The 20,508-nt window shown below is 36.0% G+C and overlaps 1 protein-coding gene across 1 annotated transcript in view; it reads left to right on the top strand.

Moving 5' to 3' along the window:
- Nucleotides 1-20,508, top strand: part of ZBBX (zinc finger B-box domain containing) — a 142,621-nt gene that overhangs the window by 101,060 nt on the left and 21,053 nt on the right. The window contains 5 exon segments of the mRNA XM_056110561.1: nucleotides 1,735-1,855; nucleotides 6,051-6,160; nucleotides 6,506-6,606; nucleotides 9,818-9,897; nucleotides 12,245-12,378. Of these exon segments, the coding sequence (XP_055966536.1) occupies nucleotides 1,735-1,855; nucleotides 6,051-6,160; nucleotides 6,506-6,606; nucleotides 9,818-9,897; nucleotides 12,245-12,378 (546 nt within the window).

Here is a 20,508-nt window from a genome sequence, read left to right as displayed (position 1 = left end):
CTTTTATTATTACTCCACCTATTATTATTTCTGAAGACTATTCCTTAAACACCTCAGGTATATTTTCATAAGATTTTTGCACTAGCAAAGGGAAATACTCTTAAATACTAGATTATCTTACACAAATTCACACAGAATATAGAGTGAACAATAAAACAAGGGAGAAATCCAAAATCTAAGTTACATAGTTTAGATGAATTGTTTTTCTTCAGGGAAGCATGTCTCACAAATCTGCATGTTCTAGATATATTTTCTATGAAAAATTCTAAAGATGCATTTTCTTAATGCACTAAATACCTGATAAATATTCTAGAAAATAGTTTTGTATATTTTCCGGTTGGTTAAATTATTAATATGCTCACAAGTAAATTAACCAAATTGACATTACCACCATATTAATTTTCTAGTAATATACCATTAATAATGAACTGGAAGAGTTGTGCACCACAAACCAAAAGTATTTCTCCCTTGTTCTATTGAGGTGTGGGCTCTCTCTATATATAGAAATATGTATATATAATATATGTAAATATAAATTCTTTTTCCCTCAGTTTTTGGTCTACATATGGTTGTGAGCTCAGGCCTCACTCTTGGCTCTGCACTCAGGGATCAATCCTGGTAGGACTCAGGGTTCAGAGTACCATATGAGGTGTTGGGAATTGAACTAGGGTCTGCCACATACAAAGCAGATACCTTACTACATCTTATACTATCTCTCTAGCCTTTGGGAATTTATTTCTCAAGCAATGAATCACTTTTCTATGATCTAGCCAGGAAAAGAAAAAGTGAATTTTCATAAGTTTCCTTCAGTTTTCCTGTTGAGAAATAATAATTTTGGTGTGGAAGGAGGACTTATAGAAATGAAATTCATTGTTTCATGTCTTACTTGCTTATTTTCCCTGTTTTGTGGATTCTGGCTATGATCCTCAGATATGTCTGCCTCCAACTGCTTTCTCCATACTATAGGGAAGAAGTGGAGTGGGTTACTTTTAACCTTCTTGTTTGTTTGTTGTTGTTATTGGTAGTTATCTTTCTGGAAGTTAAAGATTAAAATCTAAAGAATAATGAGGGTATTGTGTACATATAGAGACTTTAAATACTATTTTCTAAGTTTTTGATTTAATTTTTCTCTTTCAACATTTTCCCTGCATGATTGGTAAATTTGTAAGCAGGGACGATATCTGGGAAAGTTGGAGAGTCTAGTAATTCTGTATTTACACCACTTTGTTTCCCAGAAATTTTCATCAGTTTTAAATATCTCTGTAAAGTGTTTTAATTTAGTAGTACTTCAGAAACATATCTAGCATCTTGAAATAAATTGCCATGTAAATATAAATCCATGAGGATAGTTGTCACCTGCAGGTGACAATCTTAGTTATTTAGTTTCTTCTTCCCATAATGTGTCAGTGGATATAATACATGCCTTTACGTGTGATACTTATAGAATACATAATGAATCTGATTTTATCTGTAATTTAAAAGAATTAGATACTTTGCAAAACTGGTGATTGTAAGATTCATTTATTTAAGGGGATTATTAAAATATTCTATACAAATATTCTATACAAATATTTAACAAATATCAAAATTTACACTTGTATTAATTAATATTATATCTTTGAATTATATAGATAAATATAAGAACACATTTGCCTAAAATACTGCATTCTAGACATTTAGAGAAAATATAATTTATAGACTAGGTTACATTTTTGTATATTATTTTTGTTGTAGAATCACAGGAAGTATGTGAGGTGCAAACTGATCTGAAAATTTGGAGAGAACCACTGGAAATCAAGTTTAAAGAAGACAGTTTATCCTATATGGAAAAATTATGGCTTAAGAAATACAGAAGGTACTTTAAGACATTTTATATTATAAATATGAAATATAAAAACTATTTTAAGACATTTTATATTATAAATATGAAATATAAAAACTATTTTTGTTCCTTGCTTTGTGACATGCTTTTATGTAGTACTTTTATACATGTGCTTCGCATTAGTATGAATCATTTAAAAGCAATATTAATTAACAAAGGAGTATCTACTGTTTTAATAGAATTCTATTTTATTTCAGTATATTAGGTGGGTACACCACAGGAGCATTGATTGAGGTTTCCCCTGAGAAATGGAAATTAATGTGTGGGAAAGAATGTACAAATACTACAGAATTTATAAGCAATAACAAAATTAATGCAATACTTTGAAGAGATATTGCTGTCAATTTTTATTGTTATCATAAAGATGAGGCTATACTTCTTTTCAAGCAATACACATTTAAGTTAATTAGACCTTTAATTTTATTGGATTATAGATAGAATTTACATATATTTTCATTAAGAATATATCATTACTTTAACATTACATAAATTATCTAATGAAAATGATATTATTTCATGATAAAGGTTAACTGTTCTATAGTAAATCAGAAATTATGGCTGAGGACCCATATAGTCAGTCATTCGTAATTTTTTTTTGTTTGTTTTTTTGGGTCTCACCCTGGGATACTCAGGTGTTACTTCTAGCTCTGTACTCAGGAATTACTCCTGGCAGTGCTTGGAGGACCATATGGGATGTTGGGGATTGAACCAGGGTTGGCTGCATGTAAGGCGAATGCTCTATCCACTGTATTATCACTCTGGCCCCAGAGCAATAATTCATAATTTTACTGTCAACTTTCCCATTGGGAGATGCCATAATGATTTTTAACTCAGTTTGCTCTATAGGAATACTTTTAATTATTTATTGTGCCTTTGAATGTTCTAGATTCAGTGATAAAATCAATTTTTTTCATAAATTCTATGTAGAAACTGAGAGACTGAATTTAAGAATTTTTATTGTCTTGCAAATAGTGCTATGAATATACATGGTGTCAGCTATTTCTTGGGAACATATAGGAACATCTGTCTTCATTTCTGAGGAGTGAAACAAAGTCTTTACTTCATCTTTGGTCATACATAATTCATCTACCTTCTGTTGAGGACCATTCTATCTTTGAAACATTCATTTCTGGGTGGTTTCCAATCTTGCCCTAATACTATTAAGACAATCTGGGCAAATAAAAGTTCTCCTCTACATGTCACTCCTTCTGAATTTTTAAAATTAGTTCTCATGTTCCTCCTCTTGGAGCATCTGTTCTTTGGTTAATTTTGCCCTTCAACTATCATCAACTATTATTTTATTAAAAATATTTCTTTGCGTTTTAAAATGTTTGAAGTCACACATACAGAAAATGACAAAATAGTATGAAAATTTCACATCTATCTCTCAACTTTTTAAAATGTTACCATCTCAAAGTAGACTTATCAAAACACAAGTGACATTGAGAAAATATCTTTTACTAAACTGAAGAATGTATTTGGATTTGGCAAATTTTCCATTAAAATCTTTTACTTTAATCCAGAAAAACAATTCAGGATCTCACATTGCTTTAAAAAAACAAACAAACAAAAAACTAAAAAAAATACCTGAACAGCTCAAACTTTAAATTATTATCCACTGTTTTTCTTAAAACCTTCACTTGTGTGAGTGTGTGTGTGTGTGTTTGTGTGTGTGTGTGTTTATGTGTGGTGGGGGGGGCGGATGGGCAAAATAATCAACTGTGTTAGCTGTGTCTAAGGATACCTGCAGGGAGAGCTTGGGAAACTATATGCCAAGCATTAAACCTGGTGGGCTGCATGCATCGCAAGTACCTCTACCACTGTACTTTCTCCCCTACCCCACTTGACATTTTTGAAGAGTACTTGCCACAAGTTTTACAGAATAAATTTGATGGGGGTCAATCTGATATCTTTCCCAACTTAGAGTAAAGCTATATGCTTTGAAGAAAAGTGCCACAATAATAAAATGCCTCTCTCAAGTGCATGATATCACGATATATGTTATTTGTGTATTTTATTCTGGTCAACATAATGTTCACCAAGTTCCTTCTTTATAAAACCTCTGACTCACTTTTATAACTAATTTGTTGGTTTTTTGGAACTCTTATGACACCCTAAGTACGTAAGTTCCATGGGATAGAATGCTTAGGTTAAATTCTTCTCTCCCTGATAAACTTTTAATTAGTTCCCTTCTGTGTATTAATCTCCTCATTTGTAAAATCAAGGTAATACTAGAAACTTTTCAACATACCTACATTAATTAATATCCAAAATTTAATTTGAATAGATTCTGATACATTTTAAGTTTTGTGTTAATGTTAATGAACATACATTTATAAATGAACTTTTAAATAGAGTAATATATTATATAGACTCCACGTGGCTTTTATGAGAATACTGACTTTTATTTTCACCTTAAACAAAAATAACGGAAAATGAAGTTGAAGAATATTGTGTGGTAATTTGATTTACAAAGTAATTTTAGTAGATTAAGATTGTTTTGATTGTTTATTGGGCTTCCATCTCATTAATTTCTGCTCTAAGTTTTATAATTTATTTCCTCCTGCCTGGGTTGGTTTCCTTTTGTTGGTCATTCTCCTAGCTCTTGAGCTGTGAGATTAGATTACTTATATGGGATTGCTCTTCCTTCTTGATGCTTGTAGAGCTATACACTTTCCACTTAACACAGCTTTCACTGTGTCCCATAAGTTATGGTAACTTGTGTCTTCATTTTTGTTAGTTTCCAGGAATCTTTTGATTTCCTCTTTGATTTCCTTTCTTAGTCACCTTTCTTAGTCATTGCTTAGTAGTGAGCTGTTTAATTTCCAGGTGTTTAATTTGATTTTCTGTTTGTGTGTGTGATTCACTTCTATTTTCAGAGCATCATGGTCAGAGAAGATCGTTGATGCAATCTGTCTTCTTAATTTTATACATGTATATTTTGTGGCCCAGCATGCAGTCTATCTTGGAGAATGTCCCATGCACACTTGAAAAAAAAACAGTGTATTCAGCTTTTTGAGGATTAAGTGTCCTGTATATATTTATTAAGCCTCTTTCTTCCATTTCTTTCCTCATATAAGGTATATACTTTCTATGCTTGAGTCTGGTTGATCTATCAAGAGGTGATAAAGCGGTGTTGAAATCTCCCACTGATATTGTGTTGCTATAGATGTCTTTCTCAGGGCTGGCATGGATGTGGGGGAAAAGGGACACTCTTTCACTGTTGGTGGGAATGCCAACTCGTCCAGCTTTTTTGGGAAACAATATGAGCATTCCTTCAAAAACTAGAAATGGAGCTACCATATGACCCTGTAATACCACTTGTGGGTATATACACCAAGGATGCAAACAGCACAGTAGAAATGATACCTGCACCTGTATGTTCACTGCAGCACTGTTCACAATAGCCAGAATCTGGAAACAACACAAGTGCTCAAGGACAGATGGCTGGTTAAAGAAACTTTGGTACAATGGAATACTATGCAGCTATTAGGAGTCATGAAATTTGCTTATAAGTGGATGGACATGGAGAGCACCATGCTAAGTGAAATGAGTCAGAAACCTAGAAAGAGAAATATAATGATGGCACTCATTTGTGAAATATAAAATAACAAAATATGAGACTGATATCTAAGGACAGTAGACACAAGGGCCAGGAAGATTGCTCCATGGTTGGAAGCCTGTCTTATGACCTGGAGGAGAAGTCAGCTGTGATAGAGAAAGGATCACTAAGACAATCAAGCGAGGAATCAAGCGAGATGGGAGATGTGTGATGAAAGTAGATTAAGGACCAAATATGACAATCTCTCAGTATCTGTATTGTAAACCCTAATGCCCCAAAATAGAGAGTATGGGGGAAACTGTCTGCGACAGAGGCAGGGGATGGTTGGAAAGGGGATGGGCTGGAAACATTTGTGGTGGAGAATATGCACTAGTGGAAGAATGGATGTTTGATCATTTTATGACTGAAACTCAAACATGAAAGTTTTGTAACTGTGACTCAGTTAAAAAATAGATTATGGAAGCATATCTTCCTTAGTGAGTTAGAGATATTCCTAAGATTTCTTTATATTGTATATTCACTCATTTGTGATATAGATGATTTCTTGTCTGAAAAGCTTAAGATAAGTTATGCTAGCAATTTAATTTGTTTATTTTTGTATTGCAGAACTCCACAGGAAAAATTTCAAGATACGATACCGGATACATTCATAACACCATGTAAAACTACTAGTGAAACACAGTGTCCTCATAATGAGAGTAAAGAAAATAGCGATGGTTAGTTCAGACCTTCTTATATACTTCCAGATTCATTAGTTCAGTTACATATGCCAACCATTAACCAGCATCTGCTTCTTAAAAACTGTACTATACTGAATTAAACTGTTTCCATGTCAAAATCCTACAATCTCTTCTTACTGTTCTCTAAATTTACCTTTTGTTCATTCAAATTCATTTAAAAGGTATTATTAAAATCTGTATTTTTCCTGAATTGAGGAAATTAATTTTTATAGTTTTATAGATATTCAGTGTGATAGTCATATTTTTGCTATATTATTTGAACCCAGGAAATTATTTGATAAATTTACTTTGTTGATAATATTTTCAAATCTTATTTGCTAGTTGAAGGGAAGAAACTGCAACATCAAGCTAGTTTTCTGCCTGAGGAGGAGTTAAAAATAGAGAGATCTGAACCAACTCTAAAAATAATTGAGCTCAATGATGTAAGTGCATAAACATGATAACATATTACTAAACAAAGAGGAAATTTTTAACAGCTACAACTGCATATTACCTTCAATAGAACTTATTCTATAATTTAATGTAGTTTAACAGGAGATCCTAAGAAGCATTTTAAACATATCAATAGTTTTAAAACAGTATTAATGTAAAGATAGAGTGAATATTTAGATGAACTTTTAATATTTTAAAGCAGCCACTGTGATAGAAAGTGTTTTAGTAATTTTTTCTTATATAAATGATTTGGTATAGGATTAATTTTTATTTTATCAATGTTTTTTGTAAGAAAGATCAATCTTATATCTGATATGTGTCTAATAAGGTTTGTATGTCAGTATTCTTGAACATCACTTATTTTCTATTTCAAAGAATAACTAATTCTTTGAGTTTTTTGCTTGCATATAGAAATACAATATATTTTATTGTAAGTTTCAATAAAAAAGAGAGAAAATTGGTGGGCCCGAACAGGTTGGACATGCAGGACTCAAGCCTTTGGTGGCCAAGAGCCACCGCTCCAGGAATCTGACCACGGGTGAAGGTCTAGGGAAGTGACGAAACATGAAACAGGACCCAGGCTGGTCGGTCGGTAGTGGTAGTTTATCTCTCTCTTCTCCCTGGCATCATCAATCTCTCCCTTTATGGCGCAGTCATAGCCGTCATTTTGATCCTAGTCCCTGTCATCAGAGTTCCATCATCCTAGTCTCCTCAGAGACTTCAAAGTCTCAAAAGTCTCAGTTCTCCTCCTCATCTTCAGCTTCTCGTCATCTACCTTCTCGTCAACATCTAGCCCTCAGTGTCTAGTCTAGTCTTCAGCATCTAGTCTTCAGCATCTAGTCTTCATCTCCTTCTCAGCATTCCTTCCCAGAGTTTAGTCTGCCATTTACAAGTTCCTATGCCAGCTACAAGTCTCTCTGCTAGTCACAAGTCTCTGCCAGTGTAGTTCTTCTTCCCTAGCCCATTACAGCATAGTTATGTCAAAATCATGTAGGGTGCGGACACAAAGATGGGGCTGAACATTAACATAACAACAAAGAGAGGTAAAGGTTGACTCAAAAACAAAATCTCATCTAAGGAGTTTACTCAAGATTACTAGGTGATGCACCCAAGGGTGAGATTCCATCCAGGATATATTACTTTCTCTTTTCCTGAACGTAAACATTTATAGTAAATTTACTTCTTATAATATTTCTAGCAATGTCATTTTTGTATGAGTACAGTAAGAGATATATTAAGCTTAAAGTTTGACTCTTTCTGGGAATATCTCAATATATATTCTAGTCCACAGTCCTCAGGTCAGGTTAGTCTTTCCTATGGCCAGCAGGTCCTTATTCAGTTACCTCTTTTTGGGTCATGACAGAGTTTGTCCCATGATTGTGCTCTTTACTTATAGTTGTGTATTATGGCACTTGACCTGGCCAGTTTCGATGCCAGGGTAGCTCACAGCTTGCCCTGTGTCCAACAGTCCCTCTTCGGGATCCTGCTCTTGTAGTTGTAGGAACTAAGGCTTAAGTAAATACGGATGCCCTGGAGTAAATATTATTCTGGAGTCAGTTGACTCCCATGTTAAATAGCATAGCATCAACTGTCTTCCTGTGTCTATACAAAAAGGACATTGCTAAATGAACCATACAAATGACATAAAGGAAAGAGAAAAGCAATATAGAATTATTAGTGCCTGAGGGAATTGGGTGTGCCTCAGTTGCATTGGAGTGGTTCAATAAACCTTAAATTCCCTGCAGGAGCAGCAAGGACAATACTGTATATTGTTTGTATTATGATTTAAATAGTATAGCAATAACTTAAATATAAACCTCTGCAAGACACCTAACATGATCAGCGGAAGAAGCTATGGATTTAAAGTTGAATGTTTAATTTGTAAAAAAAAAAAAACTGAGTTGTAGAGATAGTACAATGGGCAAGATATTTTTGCATGCAGCCAAACTGGGTTTAATTGATAGAACTTCATATTGCCAAGAGTGAACCTTGAGGACACAACTACAGTTATAATTAAGCCCTAAAAAACTCTGGATATGCCAGCCGCCAAATAAAAAAAAAAACAACAATAATGATGATCATGATGATGATCATGATGATGATAATGATAATAATATAATGTAATATCTTCTGTCCCACTATTATTAGCATGGGACCAGAGAGATATTACACTAGATAATGTGATTTCCTTGTATGCAGCTAATCCAGGTCTAATCCCTAGCACCTTATACCATTGTCTCAGTACCATCAAGGAGTGATCCCTGAGCACAGAGGTTGGAGTATAGCAGGCATTTCCCCCAAAACGGAAAACAATATATAAAACTTACTGGGGAAACGATTTTGTTTGTTGTTTTGTTTTCTTTTCACTTTCTTATCATGTGCAGAGGTTCACCAAATGTATTTTGCCCACATTACCCTTTTTCAGGAAAGAATTATCCATGATGCCCTACCCCGTAAAAATCTTTGAGCAAACAAACACTAAGCACCTTTCGCAATTGCATCTGAGGGTACAACTACTCATACCCATAATTATTTTTCCCATGAATAGCAGTGCCTATTCGGGGAAATTCAACAATGAGATATATCAATTGTCCTCAACAATTTTCCTGATCTGGTTGTAATAGTAAAAGCGCTAGAATAAAGGAAAAACCACACTGAATACTGCTTTCTGCTTTAACTTAATAATGTCTGTTTTTCTTCTGAAACATTTTTATTTATTCTCCAGATAAATTTAAGATATTTATTAAATAAATACACACATATATCCTTATATACATACATGTGCATCATGTATGTATACATGTATACATACATGTGCACATATGCATCTGCTACACATATATGGGGTCTGTGTTCTTCATTAAGTTAATGCACAAAATGACCTTATGACATGTAGACTAGAGAACTGAAAATATCATAGGCCTTAATTTACTTAATTCTTAATAAGTATATAATAATAATAATAATATAAAAGTTAGTTGTTATTGTGGGCCAGGGTGTATTAGTAGTGAGTGAAAAGAAAATGTCATGAAAAGTTTTTACTTAATTTATATCTATAAGTCTAGTTTCATGATATAGATTAAGAGATCTTATGACATGATTTTTATGAAGAAAATTCTAATGAATGCCCATAAATTAGATGATTAATGTATAATAATTTCTTTTAACGTGCAAATAATATGTAACATGAACTTCATTAAGACTTCTGAAGAAGAATTCCAAGAAATGGGAAATATTGTGCCTTACAAAGTTGAATTAGCTGATACAGACTGCCAACAAAGGTAATTTACTTTTGATGTTTATTTAAATATCTATAAATGTTCAAATAAATGGTAAATTATGGTTAAGTTAAATGATAAATTATGGTTAAGTTCTATATTTCAGTGTTATAGCATAATTTATCTTATTTAATATGTAAATTAGTTTTTTGTGAAGCAAGATGATTTTCATTGAAATTTATTTAGAAAGAGGTAAGGGGAGAGAAAGGGAAAAGTTACATGTTCAAGAGAAAACACAGGCTTAAAAAGCAAGACTAATATCTAAGTTATTGGATATAGATTTTTCTGACTTTAAAAATTATTATTTGACATAATTGATCAAGGAAGCTATATATTACATGAACTTTATATTTTTGTCTAAAGGTGATGTTTCGATTTTTTTACTTCAGATTGATATAAAACCTAAATAAAAATAGCTGGTTATATTTTAGTGTTTAGATTGAGAATGGAAAGAGCTTTCAAGCCATATATTACATCCTGGGTAATGAAAAAGTAATTGTAATGATTCATTTTTTAAATAATTTTGATAAAATTTTATCATTCCCAAAATATTTATAGCACTAAGTCTTGATTATTATGTTAAAAATTAATCCAACATCTTTTGGGTGAAAATTTAGCTTAGATTATAAGGTATTTCAAATATAAATTATAGTAATAGATAAATAACAATGAAGTTTTATCATGTAGCCCCTATACAAAATTATTCATATTTTCAAGTCAATATAGGCCCTTGTAAGCATTTTGGAATACATTGGGTCCAAGTAATACCATTGGGCTTGAAAAGCTGTTTGTTTGGATCCACAGATACAGGTACCTAGTGTGTAGTGCACTCTGGGCAGGAGACAACCTCTGGACAAAAGGTTATCATAATCACTTCTATATACCCAGAGAAATAAAATTGCATGCATGTTCTCTATATATTTAACTCCATATACTATGTGAGAGAACACATTAAAAGTTGATCATGATTTGATAATAATTTTTCAAAATAGGTTGTAGGTACCAATAGTTATTTTTCTAAGAAGAATCATAAAATGACAATTTTGAGGAGTTTTTTTTTTTTTTGAGGGGAGGGAAGAAGAGGAGCCACACCCAGCCATGCTGAGGGGTTAACCATGCTTATCCACTCAAACGTACTGGCAGGGTGGGGGGAGTTGTCCTTCGAAGACTGAAAGAGTGTGGAGGACAGAATCTAGCATGGACAAGATAAGTCAAGCACCTTTCTTGCTGTGTTATCTCTCTGGCCTGAATGATCTTCTTTTCTAAGAATCATAAGTTATACAAGAAGACATTTTTGGTTAAACATAATTCAGAAAAAAAACATAATTCAGGACTATTTTACAATAACACCATAGGACTAATATAAATGTTTGGTATTTAAAATGCCTAGAAATGTCCGGGCATTTAGATTTAGAAATATCTATACACTAAATGTCTAGAAACTATTTAGGTATAAAAAATGTATATAATTGGGGCTGCAGCGATAGCACAGTGGTTAAGGCATTTGCCTTGCACGTGGCCGACCCTCATTCAATTCCCAACATCCCATATGGTGCCCTGAGCACCACCAGGGATAATTCCTGAGTGCAGAGCCAGAAGTAACCCCTGTGAATCGCCAGGTGTGACCCAAAAAGCAAAAAAAAGTACACAATTATAATTAGAATTGAAACATAAATATCACACAGAGCATATTAATTTTCAGTTAATAGGTAGATTATGTATAAAGTAATGTTTAATGACACTGCTTTCAATTATTCATTTATACACTAAATAAAATAAGAACTAAAATTATTTCCAAATGTTTTGAAAAGAATTTTTCTAGTTGAAATTCTGCAATTGAATCTGTTTGGCCCGATTACCTTGTTCTTTTAAACCTATGACATAATATTGTTACTTTTCATAAATAAGATGTTTAGAGTAAAAACAAATGTTACATTGATTTAAATAACCATATGCCCTTAAAGTTTTATTATGTTTATTTTGTTAAGCTGAGATTTTTAACTTTCTTTTTAAATATGATTTGTTTATTTAACATTATTTATCTAAACGGGCTGGAGCGATAGCACAGTGGTAGGGCATTTGCCTTGTACACAGCTGGCCTGTCTGAGCCAGGTTCAATTCCTCCACCCCTCTCAGAGAGCACAGCAAGCTACCCAGAGTATCTCGACCACACAGCAAAGCCTGGCAAGCTACTCATGAGGTATTCAATATGCCAAACACAGTTACAAGAAGTCTCACGACGGAGACATTACTGGGCCCTCTCGAGCAAATCAATGAACAATGGGAGGACAGTGACAGGACAGTGATTTATCTAAAAATTTATTCCATTGTTTTCCTCTCAATTTGAAAGTTATACATTTCATGATTCTAGGAATACCTTTCTACATGAAAATGACATTCTCCATCGACATGTTTTCATGAAAACAGACCTTTTACATCTTCATCTGAGCAGCAGATTTTCTTATTGTAAAGATAACCCAAAAGGTAATTTTTCCTTGTTGTATAATATTACTACACACTTGATCTCAGCCAAAAGGCTGAGAAGCGCCCTGGGCTGGAGTGATAGCACAGTGTGTAGGGCGTTTGCCTTGCATGCAGCTGACCCAAGTTTGATTCCTCCATCCCTCTTAGGGAGTCCAACAAGCTACCGAGAGTATCCTGCCTGCATGGCAGAGCCTAGCAAGTTCCTTGTGGCATATTCGATATGCCAAAACCAGTAACAAGTCTCACAATGGAGATGTTACTGGTGCCAGTTCGAGCAAATATATGAACAATGGGAGGACCAGTGCTACAGTGCAGTATAATATTACTAATGACAAATAATAAACCAGTAGCTATAGAACTATATTAGATATTAGATATTCTTACTACTTTATATTTATATTAGATATTCTTACTGCTTTAGAAAATTGGTTTAAAAATATATAAATTTCTTGAAAACACTCCTTTTGCCTATAATAGTATTTGTATCAAGAAGTAAGAAAAAGCCAATCCAGGTCTCGCTAAATATTATGGTGGATAAGGCTAACATTTAAGATAGTGTTGGGCAAATTTTAGTGATACAAATATTATTGATACTAAGTTTCAATACCTTGTTGTCATATTTCAAAGCAATTCAAATTCGATATAAAGTTTAACACAATTTATACATCCAGAATAAAACAAATCTTCATGTTTATATAGTTGTATGTTTATTAGTATTAGCTCCTTTAGTATTAGTATTAGCTCCTTAAGGTCAGCATACTTGGAATTATATATGTGAATATCTGGTTTTAGTTTCCAAGTAGTGAGATCATGAAAGACAGTCACAGAAAAATAGCTTCATCTGGAGTGTCATATGTGGTTCCACTTCTGCATTAAATTACTTTCTGACCTTGAAAATTTTTACTTATTTTCTTAGACCTCATTTTGATTAAGCAAAATGTAAAAAGTAGATTATTTCCAGATTTAATTTTAAATACTATATTCTATATGCTTAAAATTTATGTTAGCACAGTGGGTAAGGCATTTGCCTTGCACGCGTTCTATATGGTCGACCTGGGTTCGAATACTCTGTTCCTCTTGGAGAGCCTGGCAAGCTACCAAGAGTATCTCGCCCATACGGCAAAGCCTGGCAAGCTCTCTGTGATGTATTCAATATGCCAAAAACAGTAACAACAACTCTCACAATTTGTTGTGAGACATTACTGGTGCCTGCTTGAGCAAATCGGTGAACAATGGGAGGACAGTGCTACAGTGCTAATATTTATGTAATCTGTATAGTTGATATTGAGTCTGAGAGATACAAGAGAGTATTATTTTAAATAATTAGTTGTAAAACTGGTGATTATCTTTTGATTTATTAGCAAATGATACATAACTGATTTGTGGTAATCCTGCTGTCTTGTCATTTTAAACTGCTGAGACACAAAATCATTAGGTCAACAATAGACTGTTGCATCATCCAGAGCGTCAGAGCTCATATAAAGATTTTTAAAATAAAAAAATCGAATTATTCAGATTTTGAAATGATGGTTTATCCAAAATTCTTAATTTTATTACTTTACTTAAGTCTGGGTGATTACCATTGAATTGTGGCAATTTGACATTGAATAGGGTTTTCTTAAGCATTACTGTATTTACTGATTTTTATATCTTTACCCAATATTATTTATACCTTCCAATATCAGTCCAATATTCCAATATTATTTATGCTATTGAAGAAGCTTTATTCTTTAATGTGTTGATTGTTTTTTCTTAAATTTATTCCAATTAATGTTCCAATTACAAAATAAAGCAAACCTAACCAGAGACCAGGAGTTAAGGTGCATAACTTTCTGGCAATTAACTGGAGTTCAGCTCTGAACACTGCCAGGAGTGATTCCCTGAGTACAGATTTAGGAATGAACCCTGAGTACCATCAGATGTGGCCCCCAAACAAAAAAACCAAAACCCAATCACAAAAGCTTCAATGGACAATGACATTCCTTTAGTCTTTGAGGAAACAGTGACCATAAAGACTAACATAAATGTTACTTTACAAGTACATAGATAGATAAATAGATCGATAATCTTTTTTAATTTTGGCTTCACTATAGAAATTAGAAAGTAAATAGAGAGTGTCCCCATGAACCTAAAGTCTACACCTTTTCTCCCCAAAAACTTTCCAAAACAAACTGGTACATTGGCAATAATCAACAAACATATATCAATGTACATCATTTCTTAAAGTCTATAGATTGCATTAGTTTGTATTTTTTTTGAAGTAAAATAGATTTTATTTGAAAGTTTTTGAAGGTGTAGAGAGAGTGAGAGAATGAGAGAGAGAGTAAAGCAAGCGCTCAAGGGAGAACGTGGGCTTCTCCAGGGGCAGAGAGAGCTCCCAGACACATCCCAGCATTAGACACAAAAAAAGTACACATCTCAAGAGGGGAGATGTGGGCACCACATGTGCTAAGGCAACGCATGTACTTGGCCACACGTGCACAAGCAGCACATGGGCTCAGACAGTGTATGCACCTAGCGTTTATATTCTTACACTGTGTGAGTTAGTTTCAAAAGGTGTGTAATTAAATCTATTCACCATTTAAAATAGTTTTACTCTACTAAAGATTATCCGTGCATTGCTTTACTTGCTTTACTTCATTCTAGCCCTGGCGATCATTGATATTTTTAACTGTTACCTAGTTATGTTTTGCCTGAATGTCATATATTTGGAATCATAAGGTATGAAGTCTTTACAAGCTGGTTTCTCACATAGAAGTATATATTTAAATTACCCCCTTAATTTTTATGCCATTACAGATACTTTCATTTTATTGTCAATCGGGCTGGAGCGATAGCACAGCGGGTAGGGCGTTCGCCTTACAAGCGGCCAACATGGCCGACCTGAGTTCGATTCCTCCGCCCCTCTCAGAGAGCCCGGCAAGCTACCGAGAGTATTTGATATGCCAGACACAGTAACAACAAAGTCTCCAATGGAGACGTTACTGGGTCCGCTCGAGCAAATCGACGATCAACGGGAGGGCCTTTACCTTTTACCTTTACCTGTTGTATTGACAATAAAACTTATTTGCACATTCGCTTATTTTACAAAATTTTGATTACATCCAAATTTTTGCAATGATACATTGTTTCAATTATTAGTAAAGTATTTTTAAATTTTTTATTAAAGCACTGTGCTTTACAAGGTTATTCATTGTTGGGTTTTGGACATAACAATATTGTAGCATCCACCCCACCACCAGTGCCAACTTTCTTCCACTAATATTCCCAGGCTCCCTCTCATATCCCTCTGCCTTCCCCTGCCCTACTCCTGCCAAGCCCTCTTACAGTCGTTGCGGTTTGATCGGATATAAGTTTCTGTCTCTTTGGCTGAATATCAAGGAACATGATTATTAAAACATGTACAATATGTTTACTTTACTAAGAAATAAAATTTTTTAGTTCGTTTCTAAAAATCCCTATAATATTTATATTCTCTCACACTGAGTCTCTATTCTCCTTAGCCTTATCATCATTTGGTAATGTCAATGTTCTGTATGTTTATGTTTCAATGCTTATATAGTGACATTTCTTTTTGGTTTTCATTTGTAGTTGCCTAATGATCTGATGTTGATGTCTCTCCCTGTTTCTATATAATATATTTTTATACAATGTGCATATGTGTATATATAAATATATGTAACATTTGATGAGCTGTCAAGGCCTTTTGCAAACTTTGTGATAGATTTTTTTTAAAATTGAATGTCTTATTTGTTCACCATTTAATTTTATTATTAGAAAATTTGGTTTTGAAGAGCTTGATCCAAATATTTTAAAATACTGAAAATTATCTGATTTGTACATGTATGCTTATATCACTTGATCACTTGACATCCTGATACTCATCAATTTGCTTGAGCAGGCACCAGTAACGTCTCCATTTGTCCCTTTCATATGCTAGTGTAGCCCAATGGCGTCTGCTCGTTCTAGGAATATGGACAGCCTCAAAACAATCGTTCCAGGGTCATGACAAAGAATTGTGACCGTCTCATAGGTGGGCAGCCATGCAGTCTTTTGATGTCCCATAGAATCCAGTTGGTGATGGCTCTAGTCCAGCAGTCGTCTCCAAATCTCATTACATGTTCAGCCCATCTGATTTTCAATGCCTTGGCAAACGAAACAGCGTCCCTGATTCTTGATTGTCGATGGAGGTCGAAACTCCAGATTCTTTCTCTCATTTGAGTGAAGCGTGATATCCCAAGCATAGTTCTTTCTGTTCCTCCTTGGAAGACATGAATAACGTTCTCATCCTGTTTACGTAGGGTCCAGGTCTCTGAGGCGTATGTTAATGCAGGAAGAATGGTGGAATCGAAGAGATGTGCCAGAGCCAGATGTTCCTCATCCTCTTAGCTATTTCTTCAGAGCTCTTGAAGACATTCCATGTCACTCTCTTCCTCCTGTGCAACTCAAATGCAGGTTATTTGTCATGTTGACTTGTCGACCTAGGTACACATAACTGTTGCATTTGGAGATGTTCATCCCACTGAAAACAAATGGAACGTCAGGAATGAGACCGTTTCTCATAAACATTGTCTTTGTGAGATTCAGCTATATTCCAACCATTCAACATTCATGGTCGAAGTTAGCCAGCATTTGTGACGCTTTGCTGATGTTTGGTGTTATTACAACGATGTCATCAGCAAAGCAGATGACATTATCGTCACTCCTATTCCTTCCCATTCCAGTTGTTGCATGACATCTTGATGGTGACACTGAAGAGTTTTGGTGAAATGGTATCACCATGCCAAACACCTCTCTTGACGTTAATGATCATCTCCCTGTAGAATAATGAGATCCTGGTAGTGAATCTGCAATACAGCTCACGGAAGATCCTGATATATTGAGTTTGAATACCCTGTTTGGGTAGGGCTTCGATGACTGCTTCAGTCTCAACAATGAATTTTAGACAGAGCGGCATCTTGAACTCCTGAGAAACTTTAATGAGCTTGGTTATCATGTGGATATGGTCAATTGTGCTGAATCCTTTTTGGAAACCAGCTTGCTCGCATGGTTGTCCTTCATCTAGTGTTCTGTCAATCCTGCTCAGGATGACTTGAGTGAACACCTTGTAGACGATAGACAACAGGCAGATCGGGTGGTAGTTGCCAATGTTGTGGATGTCTCCCTTTTTGTACAGTAGTACAGTCTTGGTGGTTTTCAACTGGGACGGAACCTTGCATTCAGACAGATAGTGTGTGAAGAGCCAAGCCAGAGTATTTATGGGTATTGATGGCAGGTTCTTCAGGTGTTTGGCTCTGACCTTGTGTGGGCTGGGAGCTGTTCGCTTCTTTACAGATAAAATGGTGTGTCAGATTTTTGGAAGGGAGAACGTTGTGAACAACATATCTATCCTGTGGAATTTGGTATGTGGGCAGGTGGACATGGCTATCGAAGAGATCCATGTAGAAGTCATGGATAATCTTCTGCATTGCCCTTCTGGAATATGTGATAGATTCATCAGGATGTCAGAGTGCAGTCATCTAGTTGGCTAAGGACAGGTGGGTGTTGCAAATGCTTTTCCCAGCTTCTGCCACATCTGCCAGCACTGCTGCTCTTCTTTCTTTGAGGTCTTCCTTGATCGCTTCTCTACTCTGCTTTGTGAGCTCCCACATTCGCTTGTGGTTGCCTGAGGCTTGTGCCAAGCCACATTGACAAATGGGTTTGAGAGTTTTCCAAGACTGTTGTCTTTTTGTGGCTCTCTCTCTCAGCACTCTTCGCACAATCATGGAGGTGTTGATCCAGTTGATCGTATTCCTCCTCAATGTTGTCAGTGACAGCATCTTCCCATGATGCCGCAATAGTGCCAAAGAGCTCCCAGTTGGTGGACATTCTGGGAGTTTTCTTCTTAAACTTTGCAGCCCTTTTCCCCCTGCTTCATGAAGTAGAATTTTGCATGAAGGAGACAGTGGTCTGATCCCATTTGGAATTTTGGGACAACAGCAATATCGGTCAGCCAAGATCGTCGATTGAATATGATCTGGTTAATTTCATTGTGGAACCGTCCATTGGGAGACTCCCATGTCCAACATTTAGATTCGGCCATCTGGAATTGTGAGTTACCATGGATAGTCTTGGTCGACATGGTGAACTCAATCTCTCACTCTGTTCATTCCATTCTAGGCCATGAGTCCCGATGGAGTTCTTGGCTGATCTTCTAGGTCCTATCTTGGCAATAAAATCACCGACAATGATCTTGTAGAAGGTGTTGTCTTCTTTATAGAACTTCTCCAACTCCATGTAGAACTTCTCAATTTCTCCATCATAATTGAACACTGAAGGTAGAAACTGCTGGCAGTGAGCCACGTCTGTTCAAGTGTAATGGTTTGATTTGGGTTATTAGGCATTCAAATGAGCCAATGTTTATGGCCAAGTTCATGTTGACAAGGAGACTGACACCACTGATGCCTCTTTTGTCGCATGTTCTGAGTAACAGTTCTTCTCCAGTGTCAAAAACGGCATGATGTGATTGATGCCTTCTCGTCTCGGTCAGATCAATGATGTTGTACTCGATCTTTCACGCTTACACCATCAGGTCCTCGATGGACCCATCTTATGCCAGCATACATGCATTGAAAGTACAGACAGTCATTTTTGTCCTTCTTCATTTTGTCAGCCTAGTTCATCCCTGAGATTTTATCGGCTTCTCCTTTCTCATCCTTCTTAATGCTACCGTATTGGTGGGGTCAGGGGAATGAGTCCCATTGTATTTACTGGTTTTGGCATATGGAATACACCATGGATAACTTTCCAGGCTCTGGTGTGCAGGTGGGACACTCTTGGTAGCTTGCCAGCCTCTCCAAGAGGGATAAGAGCTTTTAGGGTGGTCTTTAATTGTCTTTGCAAATGTTCCCATGGTTCAAACCACATTTGAACCCCATCAAATATGATGCGGTAATCTTTTATTAAGTGTTTTATGATGTGTCTGGAAAGCATCCTGGAGCGTGGTGACAGCTGGGTAGTGGAGGTAGTAGAGGTAGTGGAGGTTTGCTGGGCTGCTGGGAGCAGGCAGAGGATCTCTGTTCCCGGGTCCATTGAGCCTGGAGTCCAAGGTCACAGAGTTCCGCTTCCCTGGTTCTGTGGGGCTTCACTCATGAGTGAGCCTCGGCCCAAGTGTCCAGAAAGTATCCTGGAATGTGGTAGTGGCTGGGTAGTAGAGGTAGTGAAGATCTGCTGGGTTGCTTATATATATATATGCTTATGGGCTGGAGTGATAGCACTGCGGTAGGGCATTTGCCTTGCACGCAGCCAACATGGCCGACCCGAATTTGATTCCTCCGCCCCTCTCGGAGAGCCTGGCAAGCTACCTAGAGTATCTCGCCTGCATGGCAGAGCCTGGCAAGCTACCCGTGATGTATTGGATATGCCAAACACAGTAACAACAAAAGTCTCCAATGGAGACGTTACTGGGTCCACTCGAGCAAATCGATGAACAACAGGAGAAAAGTGACCCCTACAGTGACAGTGATATTGTTGGGATCAGGAGTCCCCTGGCCCTGGGAGGCGTGGAGAGACCAGACAGACACTATTCCTGCAGGAGTACAAACGGGGTTTATTTAGACCAGCATGCTAGGACTCCACAGCATACCTCAGAGTGGGCAGTGGCTGAGAGCCCCGAGCTTCTTCAAAGGGGGTCTTATATAGGCCTTCATCAACCATTACAAAGCTCGCGCATTTCATAGCCAATAGATTTGTAACAACATATACTTTCTTAACCAATCCATTTAAAAGTACATCACTCCTTAGCCTATAGATTCAAAGATCAGCATTTACGTACATCATACATCGATTGTCAGCACAAGTAAGGTTATAGCCAGTATCATTAAGCCTTAGGTAATCTTCCCCAACCATCCGCATTTTGAGTTATCCATTACCCATGACATCTGCAGGGGTCTTTGCTGAGACAATACATTCCTGGAATGGGCAATCTACCCGCATCCTGAGTTATCCTTTACCCAAGTCTGCAGGGTGCTTTAGTGAAACAATACATTCCAGGAATAGTAAATACACCTGAATCCTGTCACACTTGGTTTAGAAAGAAGTTATGCCCTGTTCACATTCCAAGTCCCCCCCACCCCAGGTGCAAAGCAGCCA

Source organism: Sorex fumeus, unplaced genomic scaffold, assembly GCF_029834395.1.
Source record: "Sorex fumeus unplaced genomic scaffold, SorFum_2.1 ptg000010l, whole genome shotgun sequence".
Classification (NCBI taxonomy): Eukaryota; Metazoa; Chordata; class Mammalia; order Eulipotyphla; family Soricidae; genus Sorex; species Sorex fumeus.
The sequence above is the reverse complement of the archived record's forward strand: the minus strand, read 5'-3'. Positions and strand labels throughout refer to the sequence as shown.